The sequence below is a fragment of the Mesoplodon mirus genome (genome assembly GCF_964341445.2).
Source record: "Mesoplodon mirus genome assembly, chromosome: 4".
Classification (NCBI taxonomy): Eukaryota; Metazoa; Chordata; class Mammalia; order Artiodactyla; family Ziphiidae; genus Mesoplodon; species Mesoplodon mirus.
Genome location: NC_138979.1, coordinates 63,968,082 through 63,981,993, shown reverse-complemented (window position 1 = coordinate 63,981,993; position 13,912 = coordinate 63,968,082). Strand labels below are relative to the sequence as shown.

The 13,912-nt window shown below is 47.2% G+C and overlaps 1 protein-coding gene across 3 annotated transcripts in view; it reads right to left on the bottom strand.

The window, feature by feature from the left end:
* Positions 1-13,912, bottom strand: part of ARID3B (AT-rich interaction domain 3B) — a 53,616-nt gene that overhangs the window by 15,443 nt on the left and 24,261 nt on the right. For all 3 annotated transcript variants that reach the window (XM_082616701.1, XM_082616700.1, XM_082616702.1), the window contains exons 3-4: positions 6,351-6,422; positions 6,071-6,143 (exon numbers count right to left, since the gene is read on the bottom strand). In XM_082616701.1, the coding sequence (XP_082472827.1) occupies positions 6,071-6,143; positions 6,351-6,422 (145 nt within the window). The remainder of the gene's footprint in view (positions 1-6,070; positions 6,144-6,350; positions 6,423-13,912) is intronic.

Below are 13,912 nucleotides of genomic sequence, written 5' to 3'. Positions count from 1 at the left end.
TACCCTTCTTGATACTCTAGTTCAGACTAATTGCTTTAGGTGAAGTTCAACAGTATGTGCAGTGCTGTACTCTACAATAGTAAAATTATGGTTATGGCTGTGCTGTTTCCTTCCATAAAAACCACATTCAGAGAAGCAGGCTAAGGAGTTAGAAGGAGGTGGACCGTCGGGTCATCTCTGCTTCGCCTGCTTCTGGTCAACAGACCTGGCCTGAGTCTCCAGGAGCGGGGGTGGAAGGCTGGCCGGGGAGAGGTCCAACAACTCAGGGGTGTTCTGGCCTGAGCAGCGCATGGCTGTCTGAGCTTCCATTGCCAATCCATGCCCCTCTCTCTCAAGACCTAGTAGATTTGCCCACAGTGTAACTGGGTCAAACTCTCCCTTCAAACTTTCCCTGTGCCAAGCTTAGGACGATTTATTGAATATTGGCTCATCTTGGAAAAAAGGAGGCAAAACTATCAACCCCATTTTACCAAGTGCTAAAAGTACCAATAAATGATCTTGAAGGGGAAGAGGTTGAATTTAAAGACAAAAGTGAGCTATTCAAATTAATCACGACTTTCAAAAACCGGGGTCTCTTCTCATTATCATGGATAACTGGGTAGTTATAAGGTATTTAAATGACTTAAAAGTGGGGGGAAAAAAAACCCCAGTACTTAAACAGCAGTTGGATCACCTGGGGAGAGAAAAAGATCTGGCCTAAGACAAAGAATTTGCATTTTGGACTTTCATTTGTGGGTAAAGTTAGAATATGAAGCCCCGAAGCCTATTTTATCTGACAAACACAAACATATTTTAGTCTATCAGGAAGAGTGGCCATGGCACAGACCATTTACAGCAAGATACAAAGAATATACAAGAAACTCCCTCCACCAAAAGGCAAAGCAATATATGTCACGAACATTTCCTTGCCTGAGATGGATAGATAAGCACACAACAGAAGGAAAAACACTCAAATTGCACTTCGAGGCAGACCAAGCCCTTTTCCCACAGTAAATTCTTTGTATATACACATCAAAAACAGATCCAACAATCCATTTGGGAAAACCAAGGTCAGTTTGCAGCCCTGAACAGAACTGGTGGGGGAGGGACGGCAGTTCTCCAGTGAGGTCTTGACAAAACTTGTCTTCCACATGACCAAGCAGGTCCTTAGCCTGGTGTGCCGAGCTGGGACGGGGGCTGGAGGGGAGATCCTTGCTTGTGGGCACTCCGGGTGCGCGCAAGATGCTACCGTTAGGGCTTCTGTCTCCTGTGCCCCCAACCCCAACCTGCCTTGACAGATGGCAGCTTCTGTGCCAGCCACTGTGAACTGTCACATCTGCCCTTCCCTGAGAGATAAGCTGCCTTACCCTGAGATGAAGACTCTTCTTGCATGAAGAGTTCTACCTCGTGTTAATCAGTTAGATGCTGTCAGACCCTACCGGAGACCGACCTGTGGAGGCAGGCCACTGTCTCTGTGGCTCAGAAGGCTGAAGGAGAGATGAGGCTTGTCCACTGTCCCAGCGGGAAGTGATGGAGCTGCTGGTGCCAGGGGCCAAGTTTCTCAAGGGCAGTGCAGGCGAGGAGAAAAAGTCCTGGCCTGGGGATTAGGAGACCAAGTGCTAAATTGGCTCTGTGGCCTCAGGTGAGTCATTTAACGTGGGAGCTGATCCTTCATGGCTAAGGTGATAACCTTTGCTCTCTCCACCCCACAGAGCTGGAGCTGTGGGGAGCAGCAGATCAGATAATGGGTTGAAAGGGTTCTATAAAGTACATGGGGTAACAATAATAAAATTAACAGCAAAATCATCTCCCTCCTCTTTGATGAAACCACACTTCTGTTTCACTGCCTGGGGAACAAGAGAACAAGCTCTTCTTCCTTAGTGATGAAGGAAGAATGGAATTGTTTACAAGCCTTTGCTTATGAGACTTCCAAACTAGCACTGCCCCCTCTCCGTACCCACTGGAAAATCTACCAGGGAATGATACTTCAGGAATCACCCACTGTGAGTTAAATTAGAGAATTTTATTTACAAATGTTTGGCTTTTTTTTTTGGACAAAGAAATGTGTGTGTGTGTGTGTGTGTGTTTTACACACACACACACACACAAACGTGTGCGCATGTGTGTGCACGTGCACATGGCAAAAGGTGAGGAAAAAGAGGCATGGGTGTTCTGAGATCTAACCCATCTTTCTACAGAAACATTTGTGGGGGAAGCACAATCAAAGGAAACTTGTTTAATTCAGTTTGGCTTCAGTCAGCAGAAGAAACACATGATTCACCAAGGAAAGGAGTGAAGCATTTGGTTTTGGGGGTCCCTGGTGTAGTTTTTACACAACTATTTTGATAGAAAATTGCTCAAGGGGCTTTTCTTCTATTTTGGTTATCGAGGGTGGCTCATTATCTGTTCTGTAGCTCAACAGACACAATCAGGGACACATAACACAGACCAGAGAACTTGGAAGAAACTTCCAGATTGACTCTAACTGAACCTGCACATTTTATAGATAAGGAAACTGTGGCCCCCAGAAGAGGAAGGATTTGCTCAGGATCGTGGAGAAAGGTGGGATGTTAGCACTGGTTTCACACTCCTCAGTCCAGAGCTCTATCCCCCTCCACATGCCTCCCGACAGGCTGCAGCAGCCATTCCTGAGGCAGGCAGGACACAGGGAGCCTGACTGGGCACTGCCTCGGCCTCTTCTCAGGGGCCTTCTGGGCCGGGTTGTTCTGCTGGTGGGGGAGGGGTCGCGAGGTGCAAGTCACCCGGTCTGGCCTAGAAACCAAGGTGCCTCGAGCTGAAAGGCCCATCTGCTGCAGTCAATTCACCCAAACATGTTAACAAGCCAGAGAGACCCAGCACAAAGCAGTGGTTACGGCTGGGCCCCTCTCCCACTGGACAGCTGTTTTATCACCTGCAGCTGCAGTCATTTGGGGCCGCCTGCTGTGTCCTGCCACCCTTGGAGCCCGGTCCACTTCCTCTGCAGCGGGGCCTTCCACGTCAAAGCTGCCCGGCCCACTCACGGCCCAGGTGGGCGTCACCGGGCCTTTCAAACTCAGGTTGCTTTCAGTGGTTCCTTTGAAATCTACTGCTTATCCTTCATATTAGCTCTGGAGGATGAGTTGCTGACCCACTGCCAGGGTCTATGAGGCTTTTCCTTGCACCCAGCCAGCTAACAAGATTGGGCTCCTAAGTGCCCCAGACACTCCAATTTGGGAGTGACAAATAAGTCACAAATGTCTGGGGGCCCTTGGTCTCACCATTCTGTGAAGAGTAAAGACAGCAAGCTTCACATGGTTAGAAGCGCAAACTGCTCCCAGTCCCCTTGAACTGCCCATTCTAATTTAGACCATCAACCATGAGCTTTCCAGGGAGGAGAACACTGTGATTTTAAAGGGAACAACCTCCACAGTCTCCCTGCCTCAGCCTTCCTTCCCTCTTCAGCCCAACTATACACTGTTTGCCACAGCAAACCTCCTGAAAGTGTAGCTCTGGCGATACTTCTCATATGTTAACTTCAATAACTCAGCTATGTCACAGACAGGAGTGCTAACTTCTTGGCCAAATACGGCTCTTCACAGTCTGGTGCCAGCTGATTCATTCAGGCCACAGACAAGGGTTCTTTCAGCCGTGCCTGGACCACGTACACCACGCATGCCCCGCGTTTCTGCCTCCACTCTCCCTATGCTGGAGCTACAGCAACTCTCAGGTCCCTACACTCCAGCCTAGGATGGGGCCCCAGCACCCATTCCTTTGGCACTCAGCCACGGATGGGGAGTTCATCCTGTTGCCCGACCGCCCTCAGGCATTGCTACCTGAGTGAAGACAAGATGATTTCCCTGAAGAGTTTCTCTGCAGAGGAAATTTTTGATCTTCACCTTCTTTCCTATCCTTCTATGGCAGTGGTTCTCAACAGGGGGACAGTTTTGTCCCCCAGGGGACATTTACAATATCTGCAGACATTTTTGGTTATCAAGACTTGGGGGTGCCCCCCCCAACAAAGGACTATCCAATCCCCAAAGTCAATGTGCTGAAGCTGAGAAACCTTATACTAGAGTAATTAACAAGTAGCAAAACTGACTTGACTGTCTCCCTTCTACTGCTGATGCCAGCAAATAGTGAAATACCTAACATAAGTGCTGAAGACAGAAAAAAGATTTACTCAGGGCCTGAATAACCATAAATTGACATGATCAAAGAGAGTTTCTTACTCCTGCTTTGGGTGGAATAGACTAGATGACAGTCTGGTAGCCCCAGCGCTGTGCAATAGCGGGACACTCAGCACACACTGCTCTCTACTGCTGACCTCCAATCAAGGGCCGCTGTCTAATTGTGGGTGGGAGTGAGGTGGGGGAGGGGAAGCTCGGCTTCCCTGCGTGGGGCAGCTGAGTTAGGAAAACCAACAGGACTGCTCCTACAGCAAACATGTTCTAAGCAGCACCCGCCTCCAGGTCTGGCCCTGTGCTAGCACTGGGGACTTGGAGAAATGACAAAGCGGCTGTCCTCAAGGAGCACCTCGTCTAGTGGGGACATATAGAAGTAAACAAACAATTACTGATCTTCACTCTTGGCTAAGCTGATATAACTAAAAATCCTTTTGGGAAGGGAGAAAAACAATAAAGTATCAATAGACTATAAAGCAGTGGAGCCACACTGCTGATTAAAATCTATATTGTTATAGCAGCCCCTCTGAGATGAGATCAGCTCCCGGGTTTGCACCAGCTGGGCTTGTGGAGCTTGTAAATAATTAAAAGGTAATTGGAGGGGGAGACCAAAGTATTAAGTGGATTTCTCTCTCTCAGGGCAACCAGGGAGTTTCATTGCTGCCAGTCACGTTATCTTTCGGGATTATATTCTTGTTTTTTACTGACACATGCAGCTCCAGATAACAGTTGGAGGAGTAAACTAATTAGAGCTGCTTAGACTGCTTTGATAGGCTTCGAGATGGGGGGAAACCGAGACTCAAAACTTTCGATTGCCTTTGTAAGCAAACCAGCAGTAATAGGCGTGCTACTAAGAAGGCAATTTGGAAGGTAAAGGAAGGGGAAGGAGGGGGAGAGAAAGAGGGATGGGGCTGGTGGGGAGAAGAAGAGGGAGGGAGAGGAGTTAACTCAGAATATTTAGTTGCTGGGGGCTGTCATTATAGCTCAGCCCAGGATAAAGAGGAGGATTTCATTCCTAGGTCTCAATAAAGGAGCTGACACAGAAACCAAGGGATACATGATCAGGCAGGATCCCAGGGAACATGCTGGCAGGAGCAGCTCTCCCTTACAGCTTTGTCCTGAGGTGAAGAAGATGGAGCTACACAGGTTGCAGAGGATCATCTCCTAGAGAGGCTGGGGTTCTGACCATGCTTCCTGAGGGCTGACCCAGCTGGTGAACCCACTGCTGTGACAGGATACAAAGCCAGGAAGTTGAGTCACTGGGCTCAAGACTCAGACATACCATCGTCCAAAGTGGAGATGGTTGGGGGTGCGTGGGCGGGTAAGAGTGAGAAGGAGAGAAGGACAGGGAAGTGGGAAGGTGCATTTTAAGGCAGATGCCCATGTGCCCTACACTTAAACTGCAGGAACACCCCAACCAAGCCAGTGAATGCAAAAATCAAAGAGCCAATGGATAAGAAAAAAAGAGTTAGCTTTTCCTTTTCGTGGATCATTTCAGATCCTCCCAACAAATCCTGAAGGGCCTCTATTTTTTCACTGGCCCTTCTAAGTCTCTATTAAGCTAGATGCACCAGCAGGAAGCCCCATATACCAGTTTAAGTGATGTCCAGGACTGCTATAAGGCTAAGAAAAAAGTATAATTGAATTTGAAATGACTCCAGAGACCAGTTAATCAGAACAGTGACAAAAATAAAGCAGGACCAAATCTGGATGATCATTCCATTCATTTTCTACCCAGGCCCTCTTTGCCCCCTTCAACCTGGTTGTCAATTATTCTGATAAGTATGGGACCAACTGGCAGTAAATGGCGCCCGTCCTCCTGGGCTAAGATGCTGGCACTCCGCAGGGAGGATGGCTAACAGTGACCTGCACACAGTAGGCACTCAATAAATATTCAGTGAATTGAAATGATGAGTAGACTGAACACTCACCTCTCTTCTGCATAAAGACGAAGAGGTCATCCAGGAACTCTTTCCTTTCTGGATCACTGTCCAGTTCATACAGCTGCAATCCCAAACCCCCAGGGGAGAAAAAAACACCACAATGAAAAATTCCATCTTATGAAGGAAGTCTTACACCAGTGATACACAACCATCTGACTGACTACAAATGTGACTCACAGGCCACTTCTATCCTTATTCCTTGGGGATCAGATACAACAACCCACTGCAGAACTACCCCTTTCGCCATCACAAAGGAAACATTACAGACCTTGGCAAAATCACGGGAGATCTCTCTTCCCCGGCCTCCATCCGCATCATCACTCCAGGCCAAACCACCATTCTAAAGGGGAACAAAGCACAGCGTTCAGAAGGGAGTAGGAAGAGAGTGAGAGAGGGAAAGGCAACCGTTCAGGGTGCAGATGAGGACCCTTAGCAACTGTGCCCTCCTGGCTCACACTGAAAGACTGACGGCTCGAGTAACTGCCCCTGCCACCCTAACAGGGACATCTTGTTTTTATGCTTTCAGTTATGGTTCCAGAACCAGAGGGAGTCACGTGGAAGAATCATCTCCATCTGTTGGAGGGGGGTGGGTGTTACTTATCCCTGATAACCCTGGAGAAGGAGGACACAAAGGCCCAAGTTTCTGAGAACCTGCTCATCCCTAGCTCATCTTCTGGAAGCCATCACTCTGAGATGTACCACTCTCCTGCAGGTTCTATATGGCATATGTTTGTATGTTTTATGATGTGTTTGTATATTTTATGGTATGTTGTGAGGATACCTAGCCTGGCCTCCCACACAACACTCTAAGTGGAAGATAAAGGGTCAAAGGGAGCAAGACAAAGATCTCGAAGATCTCAAAGATCTTGTGGTCTCTCAGCCAAGCCTCACCACCAGAAGCCCTAACTCTAGTGATGAGAACTGCCTAGTGATTATAAGGGCCCTCAGGGCCTGAGATTATTCCCAAGGCACAGAGACTCTGTGCCACTAGGGTGAAGTTCATTTTCATTAGAGAAGTAATGAAAACCTAAACCTAATTCAATTGATTAGGTCAAACCAACACCATTCAACTGAACAGGAGGAAATGGCAAATATGCTTTTGTTTATGTTCTTGAAATCTGCTTCCCACTTTTATTCAGTTGGGTAACTCTTATTTCTCAAATCAGGCATCATCTTCTATGGGAAACCTTCCCTTCACACCCAGCTGCACAAGTACTCTGGAAGCACTCTGTATACATTTCAAGCTTAGAATTCCACATATTATTTTGGAATTATTTGTCATCCCCACATACTGTAGCCTCCTTGAGAGCAGTGTCTTATTCATCTTTGTACCTTTAGCACGCAGCACACTGCCTGACACTTATAAGGCTCCAGTGAATACCTGATGAACTATAATCACTGTTAAAAGGCATTAACTGTTTTTTTGAACCAACTGAGCAGCTCTTCAAAAAAATATACAGACATATATACCATACAGAAGAGTCCAAAAGGCCCCCTGCTAGTGGGGAGTATGAAATGTCAGAGCAGAAGTCGCCTGTTCACCTCATCTCACCTGTCAGTGGAAGACCCAGGGATGGGGATGGGAATGGACACATTGAGACCATCACTCTCTCATTTCTCCCCCAGGACCAAAGTGCCCATAGGCACAAGCACACACGTGTGCCACCCAGCTGGCTGGGGAGAGACATCTGGGGTTGGGGGGCAGGTTTCTTGGGAGGACATTCTTTGGATTGCTTAGGGATCTCGTAAAATCATGCCAGTAAATGAAAGCGTGCTCTAATTCCATTCTCTCTCTTTAGTAAAGCTTGCCTGAAAGCAGGAGGTTATTCAGGTTATTCAGTTAAATTCTGGGGCCATACTTTGCTTCCCCTACTCAAAGTGGGCTCTGAGATGTAGACCCACTTTCTGAGAGCAGCAATTTAGCGCACACAGAGGTAAGTATAACCAAGAAGAAGTGACACCCTGTCAGTTGACATGAAACAGGCTACATCAAATTGTTTCCCTGCTTATCTAGTAAAAGACGTGTGTACGGAAGTGCTCAGGAAATGCTATCTGACTGTGCACACAGCATCTCCCCAGGCAGATGCTGTAGAAATCTTCCTATAGCACCTTCAGCTCAGGGAGGCCAACAACCAAGCAGGAGGAACACTATTAAAAAAAAAAAAAAAAAAAAAAAAAAAGCTAAAACCCACCCCCACATTGTAATTACAGTCAACAGAAATCTGGTGTCATCTGCTGGCAACTAGCACAATGAATAATCAAGATGAATTATGCCTGTCAGCTCAGCAAAACCAGACAGAGTTACAGTCCCCTTTCAAAGGCTGCAGTAGGTCACCCTAATGCCCAGTGATTTTGTTTGAGCCAGTAATTCCTGCTGGAAAGTCAATTATCCCTGGGGCCCCTATCAGCTGAAAGACATTTAATGGGGGATCATTGCTGCTTCTGTTATGTCAGCTGTTTACTGTGGCAGCTCAATTCCCAACTCTCTAGCTGGAGATCTGAAGCTGATTCTGTTCACAGGAGGATTCTTTATCCGTCACCAAGAGGGATGACAACACAGTTTTCTGCTAATCACAGTAACTTCTAGGCACTCTGAATGCTCACTCAAAAACTATTTAACACTCAGTTGGGTGGGGAGGATGGAATCCACAGCCTAGAATCTCAGACAGGGCTTTCCACAGCAGTAAGGGCGTGTAAAAACAAGCACGCCAGTGCCAGTGTGCCACCACAGGTATGACTACGTGTGAAAATAAACACCCGAGTGTGAGGGCTCAGCTCCGCAACGGAGGAGAATGCCTTGTAGGATGGGGATGGGGGTCGTTGTGGCCCCGTGGCTTTCACCAGCTCTGCCCAACTCTCAGCAGAGTCCGGGCAGTGGGATGGTCAGACCGTGCACTAGCCACGGCCCACTAAGTAAGAACCACTCAGATTCAAAATCTGCTTAGAGACGGGATTTTAGCTTGACACACACTAGGTCTGTGACCACAGAGGACAGGGAGACTTGTCAGAACAGGACGGAAATAGGACACTACATTCTTTGAGCAATCCCACTGTTTGACCCATTACACAGATAGGAGTGTCAGCTACTATTTAAAGAAAACACAGGAAAAGAGCTGCCCAGGGGCGGAGGTGTTTTCTTTTGTCCAAGGCAAAATTGGGCCATTATACAATTTAAAACATTCAGATGGGCTTGATGGGGAAATGTCCACTCTCTCTGCATTACTTTGTTTTGAGGCAATTAAACTTCAACCCTGATTCACAGGATTTTCTGGCTGAGGTGAGAGTAATTCCTAAGCCCTGCCCACCCTTCACCGTCTAGCTGGAATGCTGTTTCCTCCATGCAGCCTCTCTGCCCACCAGTGTCTTTCTCCTCTGGGCTGTGTCACCTCATGTTCTGGTTATTGTGCCCCTGCTTGTGTCCCCAGTCTGTAAGCATCCTGTCAGGGTACCCCCAGCCCCCAGCACACAAAAAGCACTGACACATCTGCTCAGAGACAGGGATGGGCTCCCCCATGGGACCTCCAACCCCACAACTCCTATTTTCCCCTCCTCCTTTCATTGGGAGGATTACAGGCTTCAGCAGTTATTTTCTTGGTTCTTAACTCTGATCAACTGCTGTAAAACACAGCTCACTTATGCACTTCAAGTTTATGTGCAGGTTTCTTGGCCTATCAGCGGGGTGTGGGTGTGCCTGCTAGAAAGTTATCAGCTCAGAAATGATTGAATTTCTTGAATGTAGAATGTGCCTGATTGAGACTGTAGTGGTGGAGGAAAGGAGGGAGTGGTAGAAGCAAGTGTGGGGAAAACGCACCCCACTCAACAGTTTAGAGATCAAGAGGGGTCCCCGAGAAAAGCGTTTCAGTTGAAGGGTCGCCACGTGCAAGTCCACCAGCCGGGGGAAGAGGCTTTGTTCCCTGTGGGCAGCAGGCAGCAGCATTCAACAGCCGAGAAATGTGTGGGATCAACAGTAGCCAGAGCGGCCGCTCACTGCCATTTACGACCTTCTCAGCCTCTCCTACTTGAGAGCCCGCTTTAACGGCTTTGATCTCACCAGGAGCTCACAGGAAACTGACAGTTTGTTCCCAAATACCCACCCAAGGCTAGCTTTGGCTAGCATACCCACATTCAGCTCATTTTCCCCAGGGAGGCCACCGGGTGTTTTGCCTGTAAATCTCTCAAAATTGGTAGTGAAAGAAGGCTGGGGAAAGAAGAAAGCAGAACAGGAAGCTAGTGTTTGTGCATCTTCTGTGTAACAAAGACTAGACTGGGAGCTTTCCAAGCATTTTCTCCCTTAATTCTACAATGTAGAGGTGCTTATTTGGAGACGGGAAAACAATGGCTCAAAGAGTAGGTTAGTTACCTTTCCTACAGTCTCAGAGCTCCCAAATGGTAGCGTCAGCATTAAAACCCAGGTCTGCCTGGCTCTCTGTTACACCACCCTGCCTCGTGGGTGGAAAAAACAGTAGAGTGTTCTGGGTGGGGACATCAGGAAGGGAGAAAGGGAGGAAAAGAAGAATAATGTCCTCTGTACACAGAATGTCTACAAATGCCAAGTCTTGGCCTTGGGCGGCTCTATCAATGGGAGATTCTTTTGCTCCTTGATTTTTCTCACTGGCTTCATCTGGGAGGTACAGCCAAACAGAAAACCAGCCCTCACACAGCATCTGCCCAGGAGACTTATCTGGGGCTACTGGGGGTACTGGAATAAGAACGGCTAACCTTTGGGCTTCCCTGGTGGCGCAGTGGTTGAGAGTCCGCCTGCCGATGCAGGGGACACGGGTTTGTGCCCCGGTCCGGGAAGATCCCACATGCTGCGGAGCGGCTGGGCCCGTGAGCCATGGCCGCTGAGCCTGCGCGTCCGGAGCCTGTGCTCCGCAACGGGAGAGGCCACAACAGTGAGAGGCCCGCGTGCCGCAAAAAAAAAAAAAAAACCAAAAAAAACCCTGCTAACCTTTTACCACTACCTCCAAAACAGAACATTCTGGCTAAGAGGAGCCCCCGCATTCCTTTCAGAAGAGAGACAGACAGACAGACAAGTGGGTTATGCCTCTGAGGGGACTAGAAGAATATGGCACCTAGCATGGCCAGCATGCAAATAAAAGGCCTTGAAAAAACAACAAATCGAAGTCTAATCTGACTGCTACTCAAAATTTAAATAGTGCTTCCTCAACACCTCAACGCTGGAAGGGGGAATGTAGTCACTATCCTTGAAAATCTAAAAGGCTGCCTTGTGGAAGAGGAAGCAGGGTTGTCTTTTTTTTTTTCCCCCTTTTCCTTTTTTCTCTAAAGCCCCAGAGGGCAGAACTAGAGTCACTGAGCAAAAGTTAACAGGGAGAAGATTTCAGGTCGATTAGAAGAAAGACTTCTAACAATCAGAACTGCCCAATAATGGAGTGGGACTTCGCAGGAGGTGGGCAGCTTCCTGTCCCTAGATGACCATCTGTCTGGGATGTCATGGTGTGGATTCCAACATGAGATAGGGCTGGATGAGAGGGCCCCTAGGGGCCCTTTCTGTCCTGAGAAGCAAAGAGCCTAGGACAAATTCATGCAACGCTGATTTCCTGAGAACCCACCCCAGTTAGAGCATTGTGCAAGCTGATGAGAAGAATTACCCACTCCTCGCAAAAAGTGGTTCCCACCACCAGGAGTTTTACCACAGAGTTGGAAAAACAAGCTGAACACACACAGCATTTAACAGATAGAGCAAGTCAAAGTACCAAAACACAAAGTGCCCAGGAGGTGGAAGAAAGGAGGCGGCTCAGAGGTGGAGATGAAGCTGGCCTGGAAGAATGGGCTGAGAGATTTACAGTCTCAATGAGCATGGAGTGGGGGATAAACAAGGCATGTTTTGGCAGGGAGGATGCAAGTCTGAATAGTTAACGTGGAAACGGGCTGTGAAATGCCTTGAATACCAGGAGGAAATTTAAACTCTGAACTGTGAAGAGGGGGGAGGCGGTGGATGTTTTCTGAACAGAAAAATAAATGATTAAATCAGTGTTTTAGATGATTTTAATGACCCATTTTTGTTGAAAAATATATAATATACACATACAAATGTATATAGGCACCTAATCGGATTGGAATCATGGGGGATTTTCACTTTTCAATTTTTTCACTACATTCATTCACATACAAACATCTGATCACTAGGACATACTAGATACCGTGAAAGGTTCTGAGGGAAAAAGAACAAGACAGATAAGAACCTCTGACTTCTTGGAAGTTACAGTCTAATGGAGAGGGAGAGAGAGACAATTTAAAAAACTGTTTATTTTTTCTAGATTAATGTCTGAATCATTTGTCAAGACCCATCACTTGCTTCTTCCCCACCCCCCGCAACAAAGAAAATTCGGACTGCACTGAAATTACAGAATAATTTAGTGAACTGACACAATCACAATATAAGAGAGCAATATGACTCTTCATTTAATTAAATATATTTTTAATGCTCCTCAGTAATGATTTACAACGTTAACATATTACTTTTGTGAACGGTATGGAAGATTCGAGAGGGAAAGCCAGAACTGGGGCTGGCCAGCTATGCAGTAGCCCACGCTGATAATCTGGGTTGGGGGTGGGGAAAGCAGTAGAACCAGGGAGAAATGACTGTCTTAAGAAGCAGTCAAGTCAGAGAATCAACCGGATCTGGACTGAGGGGATGAAAGAGAAAGAGAAGGATGAATCTGAATCTTATCGTGAGAAAGGTATGTTCTGATGAAAATGGAGAGACGTTGGGCAGGGGATCAAGCAGGAGGTCTTTGAGCACTAATGAAAATAGACCACTGTCTCCGGGGTTGCATCGGGGGTGACAAGAACAATCCCACAGCCCTGGAGGACACCAGGTTATGGCAACTGGCAGCAGCAAGGGCCAAAGGCTTACTGCCAAACTTCCAGTGAGAAGAGAGACATTTAACCAGCATCTCCTGACCCAAGAAACGTACCTTGGGTTTTTTTTTTACTGGGATTTGAAAAAAAAGCCCAACCAGACCACGCCTCTAAGATCTTAGGAGCCAGTACTGCATTCCTTAGAGCTGTACCTCCCCAGAGACAGGAGCGCCTGACTTTAAAAGCAATTAAGTATCTAGGCTATTTTAGGATTACTCCTTGACCACCTGGAATATCTTATTAAAGCACAGCTCAGATGTCCAAAGCAATTTTACTTCCCATTCCTCACTCCTCCCCAAGGCAAGCGTTAACCCCTTCCTTCAGGTTTAAAGGGCAGAGGCTAAGCTACTAACTCTTCACTTGAGCTCCCCATATTCTGAAACCTCTCAGAAACTGCCCCATCCTTAGAACACCATCACACACACCACAACTTTTATAGAGATTCTTGAGCGTTCTCTGAAGGCACAAACATTCATGTGTTTCCTTTCCGTCTACCCTCTATAATCTAATGGATTCTGAATCCCACCCAAGGTTCGGATCTGGGCAAATTCCTGGGACTTGAACCTCAAAGTAGTCGTTAGCTAAATCACTAGACTTCAAAGGGCTGATCCCAAGGTTCGTGGATATCAGTTAATAACTCTGAAATACGAAGTGTAACAGAAGTATCCGGGCTGAAGAGTGCTGTTGTTAGTATTGGTATTATTTGTTTCATAAGCGACACATAAACTAACTTTTCTTTGGCTACACCTGTGGCTCTGTAGGTATTATCTATACCACGCTTGTGACTATCCTACTACTGGACGGGTTGATGATGTTGTAATGTTAAAAGTCCAATTCCCAGATCTCAGGAGGAAGAAAAGAAAAACACCTCTGCCCTCCCCCCAGTTTTAACTGATCCCAGGAGGTAATGAGACATGCACAAGGGGGTAATGGGCAGGATTATAG